We start from the raw sequence: 9,855 nt of genomic DNA on the forward strand, positions 1-9,855 counted from the left end.
TACGAAAGGATTTTTATGCAGCTGTCGCCATTTTCATTTTTCCAACGGTAGACGTCGGCGCAGTGGTGGTGGAGTTTCGCGAACAGTGGCAAGTGCCCCAGGAGGACGCGAGGCCGGAAATCATGTGACACCGGATGGCCTGCGCCCGCGATAATATCGGTGCGAGAAAGACAGCGCGCGACTGTATCAGGCCGACTTGCACGGGAACGAGCGCCGCGGCCACTTGACAGTTCCGCCATGGCGTCGCCCGCTAACCATTGTTATGCATACATGCTCGTGGGTTTCGGCAGCGATTTGGACTACAGGCCCACGGACTTCCTGGAGCCGTTCCCGGTGTCTCGCATATGCGGAGTATGCGGTGTCGTGCCAGACGAGGTGGCACTGCTTCCCTGCTGTGACGTCGTGTGCCGGACCTGCTACAACCGCTGCGCCGAGGACAGCGGCTGCGCGCTTCACAGCGGCGCTCGGCTTGAGGCCGGAGGAGACGTGTACTGGAGGCCGCTTACGCTGACCGACGTAGCTGAGCGTAAGGTAGGTTGGCTTGCGCAGAAAAACTTGCTTGCGTCGACCTCGAAGTAAAATGTTACACTCAAGCTGCGGAGTTTGTAAACAAATACAGTAATGCCGTATTTTCGCGCGTATAACCCGCCCCTGCATACAACCCGCGCCTCCACTTTCGTCAACGAATAAAAAAATGTATCCCCGCGTATTGCCCGCATATTTTATACATAAAAGGATCGACCAAAGCTACTACTCAAGCAACATTGCACATTTGTTTACGCAAAAGAACTTACGTAACTAGATGACTTGCCGCATACATTTTGTGAGGTTGGTGTAATGTCAAGCTGTGTGTGCAAAATAAGCACTGTCAATGGGATAGCAGTAGATTAGTCGCCATTACTACTGTAGGGGCATCGCGGCCCAACGTGCATTGCGGTGAAGCTGCACCGAAGAAATTACCTCGCACATAATCCGCACCTCTAGTTCAGCCGTGAAATTTTCGCATTTTTGGTGCGGGTCATACGCGCGAGTACCTCGTTATCTCGAAGTAGTAAAAACCGGGAAATGTTTCGAGATAAACAAAGTTGCGCGAATTGCCATGAAATATCAAGTTCTTTGCAAAAAAGGCGCTTACAAGCTCTTCAAAATCGGCTTCCAATCTTGCTTTTCATAAATGTTTCAAAGAGAGAGAGAGAAAAAAAGAACCTCACAAGGGACGTTCACCGCCTTGGTTTTGTGCACTGCAATTTTTCTTAGCAGAAAAGAACTGTAATGCTTGTCGGTTTTGCGGTCGGACACGGGCCTAGTAAAAAGACCTCTAGCTCCTTGGCGCATTGCATGAGCCGATCTTCCCCTCCGCTGCACCCAACCTTATTTCGCAGCATGCCCAGCAAATTCCTCGTTTCGGAAGATGCCGGCCCCTCTCGAGGAGGTTCGTCGTCGTCGCCCCGTCTTCACCATCCCCTCCTTTTGTGTGCCATTTCGCCGATTTCGGCGTCTGCAAGTTCTCTAGCTGTAACGGGCACATCCTGCTTGCATAGCGCGTACTCCTGAAAGGTCACGTCGCTTTCGGTGGCACCGTTCCAAGAGGTGATAAAAATCGCCTTTGTGGTAGGCGCGGCTAAACGAGACAAAAATCGACGGACTTGGGCGCGGCAGCATCGAGCGAATCTGGTGAAACGGTCCGCGGCGGCGAAATTTTCGTTCCACTCTAAGTCAAGATTCCGAGATATCCGCAGTTTGACCCGAAATACTTCGAAATAAAGGGCAACAAATACATGAGACGTATAGGAAATGGTTCGGTGCCGCGGAAAATTTCGACTTAGCCGATTTTTCGAGATGTGCGAGTTCGAGTTAACGAGGTATTACTGTATATTCCTGCTGGTCGGTGTTATCGTCGTGTCGGAAGTTATAACATTAGGATCGTGATGCTAGCTTTAGGAAGCCTAATTGTATTGTTTGAGTTTCCGTTTGTTTCACACTTAAGTTCGTGTATATCTAGCGTAAAGTGCGAAAAACAGCGGGAAAGGACAAGCCTGCACACGCGTCTCCCGCTCCGAAAACCGGTTCGACTGCCGGACGACACCCGCGTAGTCCGCTCCCGGGCGCGCCCAACCTGCTGGGCATGTTGCCGCGCCGCGTCGGAAACCGAATTGGTCGGACGCATATGTGCCTGCTCCTTCTCAGGTGAAAAGGTGTGCGGAGTTCCGCACTGCAAGAAAGCCGCTTTTTGAAAGACGCGATGGGACGGGGAGGGCTTATGACGACCTGAGCTCGTCATGAGCAGTTGCCAGTGTTTTGCTTATGACGAGCTGTGGTCGTCATGGGCCTCCCGCAATGCTACAAGAGGCAGCTCGAAAAACGGTGCTTTTACATTTAAAACATAGATGGCAGCACGGGTTCCGCCATCATTCCATGAGAGTTTGCGCACTAAATGGAGGAATGTGTGGCTTGTTACGCGCGCGTTTTACAAACATGGCCTCATCCGTGCAGTGTTCTGGTGCGGGAAATCTGTCTCCTTCAGATGATGAAAGCGAGAGTGATGAGGATGTCGGCGTCGTGTTTGATTCTTCAAGTGAAGAAGATTGTGATGGCGTTTTTAAGGACAGCGACTCTGAAGGTGAAGACAGCAGCGATGATACGATGGCCAGCTACCGTGAATGGTGCCGGATAGATCCCGAGAAGGCTATCTGCGCAGTGCCGTGCTCTGAACGCTACCGCAGGGATGGTAGCCTCACCTAGCTTCAAGTGAACTATCGAGGAATAGTGCGTTTTATGCATGGCAATTCAAACCAAACCTTTACATTCTGGAGTTGCAGAAATTTATTTGTGAATGCAGCTGAAAAGCCCCTGGTATAGCGTATACATGGAGTGAAGAATGACCAGTAAAACTTTATTATCTGTCGTGAAATATTTTCTCAAATATTTTTGTTTTGGACACCTCACTGAAGCATATCTCATCATTTAAAAAAATGGCAAATTTGTAACATAAATCTTTCGTTTGATGGGCCCTTAAGGGGTTAAGGTCACCCCTGAAGCGCTGCCACACAGCACACAAAGAGAACGTTCGAAGATGTCGAGTGCTGTAGCTATGCCAATCAATCAAAGCGTGTAGGTGCTAGCCACGGTAAAAGCGGGGGCGGAGTGGTCTTTGGGCGCTGCTTCGTCTCGGAAGCGTTCCTGACTAGTGATCCCTGCCTGTTCCACCCGAGGGAAAAGTATGAAATTGGTGCGTGCACGTTGACAAAAAGCGGAGATAGCAGTACGAGACGTATGCGAGAATATATATATATATATATATATATATATATATATATATATATATATATATATATATATATATACATATATATATATATATATATATATATATATATATATATATATATATATATATATATATATATATATATATATATATATATATATATATATATATATATATATATATATAGGGGGTGCCGCGCTACGAGGGGCAAAGTGCTCGTTATGGATTAGATATTCGAGAGGAAAAGAGAATCGAGATTTGTGGCGCTAAACATGGACTGCCTACGGACGGTAAAGGTAACAGTGTTGTTTTCGACGCACGATACAAAAAACGGAGGAAGATAAAGAACGAGGGGAGGGGGTGTGTGATAAGACTATAAAACAGCTAAGGAAAGATCCGGTTGACACGAGGCAAGAGCATGGCCTCTTAAGAGAAGCCTTGGTCGTGCTGCGCGAAATCAACGGCAAGTGAGGTCGAGGTGCGGAAGTAACAAAGAGAACTGCCTGTTTATAGAACGCCGTAGCGCGATCCTGAAGATGGTTGTAAAAGCACGTTACGGTAACTAAAAAAAGCGACATTTAATCAGTAATTAAAATTATAATTAGGTGTGCATCAAAAGTGCGGACCCTACACAATCCCTGTAGTGTTCAGCGTTGCCTTTTACATCGGACCTTTCGTAAATGAAAGAAGGAAGGAAAGAATACGTTTTTTCGTCCATCGGGATCAGGTGTTGGGGGTGGAGGAGGCCCACAGGGCCGTCGCGACCGCCAGGGCCCGGGAGGTGGTCAGGACTTGGCTTGACTCCCCCGGGTCACGCAACATCTGCTCCCAGTGGTGAGGGGAGGGAACGGGGGGGGGGGGTGGGGGGGGGGGTACTGGTCTGCGGAGCATTCGCAGAGGGAATGGTAGTGAGTGTCGAGTGCCCCGCAGGATGGACAGGTAGGGTCAGTAAAGAGGTGTGGATGACTGTGCATATGACCGCATGACTGTCTGCGTAGGGTACATTAGTATACATAATAAGACGCCGATCGACCACAAGAGAAAATAAAACAGGACGTTTCGGCCCCCAGAACGGGAGCCTCGTTCACACTGTAGAGTGTAGAGTGCGAACGAGGCTCCCGTTCGGGGGGCCGAAACGTCTTGATTTATTTTCTCTTGTGGTCGGCGTCTTATTTATTATGTATACTAATGTCATTCCCGACCAGAGAAGCGTTCGTCGAAGCCTCGATTACTTTTACGTAAAATACAATTTTGCGTCCTGATGCAGGCTGGTTTTTTAATATCCCTTTGAGATACCCGTTTTCTTAGGCACCTATTTTACATTGCAAAAACACACTTTCAGTGACTAAGTTGCGTGTTTAATATGTCCACAATTAACCTGGAACAAAAACTCGGACTGTGGAGCTCACTGACAAAACATCTTCATTTCCTTATGTCATGCTTGTCTTTGTCCTTTTGTGAGTGATATTTGCAAACAAAATAAAATAATTCGTTGAATTATAACATGCTTATAATCTTTATATTACGCTTGCTTTCATTTGTTCCTACGCGATAGCATGACACATGAATTATGTTTCCAATTTCGACCAGATGTGTTTGCAATGGTAAGCGATTATCAAATCACTCTTCAACGGAGCCGTGAATATGCAAAACGATCTTCTGCTCCTATTGATTGTGCAGGTTCGTTGCTGGAACGCCAAGAATGGCTGCGACGTGTTGCTCGTGCTGCGGGACGTCGCCTGCCACTTTTCTACCGAATGTCAGTTCCACAACGTCATATGCAGGCGATGCTACAAGAATGTGTTGAGGGCGGATATTGTGCAACACCTGCGTCGTGGCTGTGGGTCACGTGGTCTTGGCGAAGGTCGAAGGTTGACGCCGGACGGCAAGTCACTGGACGACGCTGATGCCTCCGCTCGCAGCTTCGTGTCAAACGTCGATGCAGTGGAAGAGGACGCCTCTCCCACCGACAGCCAAACGGCAGAGTGTTCGGGCAGCCCACGCGACGATGACGTATCTCCACGTCAGAAGACGTCCAGTGCAAAGGAGCAGACGGCATGCGGCAGTGGACAGGCCGAGGCTGTGGTGTACGAGTACCCGGCACAAACGAGTTTTGATGGCACGGCAACCGAGGCGAACAAGGCTACCCATGTTAGAACACACGACGACGACGCCTCGCCACGCCAGGAGATGTCCGCGGCCAATGAAAGGGTGTCTTACGATCGTAGAGAAGGCGAGACTGTGGTGATGGAGCGACTGAACGTTACGATCATTGATGGCTTGGCAAACGGAGAGACTCCAGGAACCAGCGGTGGCCCGAATGACGTGCCTTCGTCGTCGTTGGAGGATGAACAAAGGAACGCCGCTGTCGTCACTACGCGACCACACTTAATGGCAGCGCGCAACATCGAAGCTCTCGAACAACTTCGAGAGCAAGCCTTTGGAGGGTTTGAGAAGTGTCTTGAAATGTGCAGGGATACCGTTGAGGTAGCGTGGTGCGCTGAAAGAAGTCTTAATTGGGTAGTAAGCGGCTGGGCACAGGTGAAGGAGAAGGCGTCGGTGGAGGGCGGAGCTTGGTACTACAGCCAGCCTGGCTACCTCAGGGGCTACCACTTGTCTTCTGCGATCTTTGTGAGGAGGAGTAGCGGCGGTGAACTGAAAGTGCACATTGGCCTGGTATTGAGGAGAGGGGTCATCGACGAGCATCTTGAATGGCCTTTCTGCCGAAGAGTTAGGCTCACGTTCGTTCATCCTGAAATGCGTTCCAAGCCTCGTTTCTTAACCTTGACGCCCAACTCAGCAACTGCTGGCGGTAAGCCCAACGAAGGAGCCGGAATGCGCTTCTACTCAACAGGACGATACTGTTTTGCGCGCGACCTTGAAAATGAAGGCTACGTGCGCGATGACCACCTTCGTGTCAGCTTTGAGGTTGCCTCGTAAGGCAGGACGGGATGGAAATCGCCTCGGCATGGCCACTTGCCACCGACGCGCGCTTATGAATTTCTGTTCCCTACTTCCTCGGTTATTAGTCATGTTGCCTGGCCTCACCTTGTCGGTGTTGATAAGATGTGTATCGTTTCTGGGATTTCAAAAAGCTTTATTCAGCAGCTACTCAATAAAATAAAAAAATCCACAATAAAATATACGCGTGTTTTTGCAACCGAGCTTCCAAGGGTGTTGCACGACGTTTAGCAATGTCATCCGGTGCTCTTGCAGCTAGTCATGGGCGCGCTGAGAATTAGGTGCAGCCGGATTACTCGGTAGATGAATGGAATAAGAGCATTCGCGGGCATTTAATAGGTTTTAAATTGAAGGATACTCTTTTTGGGACAGGTTTCTAGGCGGGGAAAAACGCTTAACGTACGTTTGGTATGTAAAGTAAGACTATCTTTTCTAGAAGCAAATATTAATAATGCGTGTCTTCTTTTTTCATTGTGATAATGTGTCTTAATTGTCGGTCTATAAGAGTGAATCATCATGGTTTGTCTTCTAGACAAACAGAGCATGATATTGTCACGAAGTCAAAGATGACACAGTCGTCTTCGAGGAAAAATAAGTTTATTGGAGCGAACTTGTGCTCCCCTAACAACTCAAAGAATACACAGGCGGCGAAGCAGCAGTCAACAAAGTGACTTGCGTAGGCGACCGTCGTCGAGTCGAAATCCCCGGCGTCTGCTCTGCATGCAGGCTTTTTATCTTTCGACGCGCGTTGTTCTCGAACCGTCGATTCACATCTAGAACATTGTAGATCCAAGAAGATTATTCTGGGCTGTTCACGTTAGTTCAGAACGCTCCCCCTATCAATACAGATAACACGTGCGGCACAGAAAGAAAGAATGGAACACGCGCAGCCGGGCAGTAAAAGCAAAACATAAATAAACAAACCCAATGCACGGTTTGCGGCAATATACGGGAAATTTTGGCATTCAATCCTATGCTCGGTCAATGCATATACAAACTGAGACGACAATATCTTCAAATAAATTTCTAATTTGCAGCTCAAAACAAGACGTCGTTTCTTCATTAAGGTTGAGTTTAGGTCAGTTTTACTTCCGGTGGTCAGTTTTACTTCCGGCTGACCTCATGCGGACATGAGGTCAGAGCTTGCCTTCATGGGCTTGCTTGGCTTTCTAGACGCCTCATCTATAAAAATTTGGTTGTTTCACATTTCTTGAAAAACCACGAGGATTGCGCAGAAGAATGGCACAAATAGGGGAGACAACAGGACGAGCGCAACTAGCAATTGATTTATTCAAGGGCTTACGACTCTAAGTGTAAGACAAATTTGCGCATGCGCCGAACATACATACGCAAAACGCCTAGAAAGAAAATGTTTATCGTCACACCCTACAAGCAAGAATTTAACAAATCGGACTCTCTTTTATATAAAGCCAAGGATGTGTCGCTCCCGCAATTGTGCGCATTATTTGTCAAGAAGGCTTCCATTATCTCACGCGCGGCATCGCTGCTGCCCATAGAGTTTCATACTAATATATACTGGAGGGAAATTTGGCGCCTTTGTCTAGAAGAGCCGCGCTTCAGCGGGCGTTCCGTCATGTACCCGGCAGGCACGTTCCGCTTGTCCTTGGCATGGCTCATGAACACGCTGAAAAGTTGGCTCTGGCTGCAAAAAAGCAACAATATTACTTTAGAGGGTTCATGAAATTTCTTTTGTCATAATGAAATTAAACCTCCAAAAAGATTAATTTGTAAGTAGTTGTTTAGAAGCTTCATGTACGATGAACAAGAAGGGGGTGAAGAGAATTTATTATAACCCGTATATCAGGGCGCAGCGACTAGTGATAACAGCGCTTTCCTAAGTACAGAAAATTATCCAATCAGCTTTCATGTAACGTGGTCATTCTACACACTGCGCAAAAATGTTTGGCGTGGGCACCAAGCTACTACAAATGAAGTCACACAAAGTTCACCAACGTTCAAAGAAAGAGTTCATAAACTATACTGAACTCAGTACGGCACTACATAAACGCTCAGGATGTTGCTCCTGGCCACTATAAAGCGCGTAGACCAACGCAAAAGGAAGTCTTCTTCTCCTAGAGCGCCCAACTGGTGTTCCAAATGACTCATGAGAATCGACTGGACACGCCATAGCTGTGGAAACATTGCCCGTTGCGGCCGTGGTAGAAGACATGCAGCACCACGATTTCTCCACTAAACAAAAGCACCAGCACACATCAGAACATTCACCAACACATCATTTGAACGAGTGTTCATTCGAAGTGTGAGTCCACACATCCTGCTTAATACAGTCAAAAACGTTGCCGCTACACGACAGTGAAACAAGGCATGTTCTGATGTTTCAGTGTGGCCGCAGTGCGGACACCGTGAGGAACGCACAACGCCGAATCTCGCCAGACGGTCACACGTCGGGAGAACTTCCCAGCCACGTAACCACCCGAAATCCCGAACATCAGCCGGAAGTGCCGCCGAAGTCAGTTGATGCCAACGGACGCCGCGTGACCTTCCTATCTGTTGGCGGTCTAATTGGGTTATTGCCAATTTTTCGCACACTTCACTTGCCGTACTTTCCCTAAAACTTAGGCTTGGCAAAGAAGACAGGAGATTTCGCAATGATTTTATAACATACGCGTAAAATGGCGGCGGCTGCTCAGCAGAAGGACCGGCGATGTGGACGTCATGTTACGTCTTTTCGTTGATTTTGGCTTCGAGACACAAAAGAAGCCGCAAAAGAAGAAGGAGGCGAGGAACGTGGGCAGCGCGGCGCCCACGGCGGCCCGCGACTGCAGCGACAGATTTCCCTCTAGTATATATTAGTATGAACTCTATGCTGCTTCCCCGGCCAAGAATGTCATTCAGTCACGGCCTGCACAAACTTTCATTGCCGTTTCTGCAATGCTCCGTCAAGTTAGTTCTAGTACCTATGTCTCCCAATGTACGCGCATGCTCCCTTGCACGATCATTCACTCAGTGCCCACACTTCCTAGCTTTAGTTCGCACTACTGCGGTTTCACGACGCCTTCGTACCTCGTTGTAACCTTGCGAACGAGGGGACTCCGAAGGCAAACGAGATAGAAGGAGCAGGGCAGCAGAAGAGGGAAGAATGGCGAAGGTGTGAGGGGGAGGGCAGTATGCCGTGACAGCACGAGACATCCTCTCTGACGGCGGCACGCTACGAGATAATCGAGAGGAGGAAGAGGCCACCAAATGAAAGCGCAGGATGAAAGTACGGCGAAAGGCGCCAGCCGCGGCCTTTTTTTTTTGTACCGTAAGCTACACTGGCCGAGATTGAGCATTAACTAAGTGTACTGTTGGGCGAGTTGGTAGTTCATTGTCAAATATGCTACAGCGCGAAATAAAACACGGGCACGGAAAGACGACGGGACGAGCGCTGGTCCCGTCGTCTTTCTGTGTTCGCGTTTTATTTCGCGCTGTAGCATCTTTGAGATTGAGCAGTTCCGAGTGGACCTTGAAGGGCCGTGCTGCGCAAGCGCGAGGAGCAGTGACTGGACTCGATTGGCCTGGATTGAATTGGATTGAAAATATTTTTAGCAGCAGTAAGTATGATAATCAAGCTAATCCTACACAACCAGGAAACCTAGGAATAA

General features: G+C 48.4%; 1 protein-coding gene across 1 annotated transcript in view; it reads left to right on the forward strand.

The window, feature by feature from the left end:
* The window catches only part of LOC144142955 (uncharacterized), a 12,040-nt gene extending 4,840 nt beyond the window's left edge, over nt 1-7,200 (forward strand). The window contains exons 4-5 of the mRNA XM_077674783.1: nt 52-531; nt 4,949-7,200. Of these exons, the coding sequence (XP_077530909.1) occupies nt 52-531; nt 4,949-6,208 (1,740 nt within the window). The 3' untranslated portion in view covers nt 6,209-7,200. The remainder of the gene's footprint in view (nt 1-51; nt 532-4,948) is intronic.
* The last annotated feature ends 2,655 nt before the right edge of the window (nt 7,201-9,855 follow it).

This window comes from Haemaphysalis longicornis, unplaced genomic scaffold (genome assembly GCF_048455015.1).
Source record: "Haemaphysalis longicornis isolate Haplotype H1 unplaced genomic scaffold, Haemaphysalis longicornis Haplotype H1 scaffold_6, whole genome shotgun sequence".
In the NCBI taxonomy this organism is placed as follows: Eukaryota; Metazoa; Arthropoda; class Arachnida; order Ixodida; family Ixodidae; genus Haemaphysalis; species Haemaphysalis longicornis.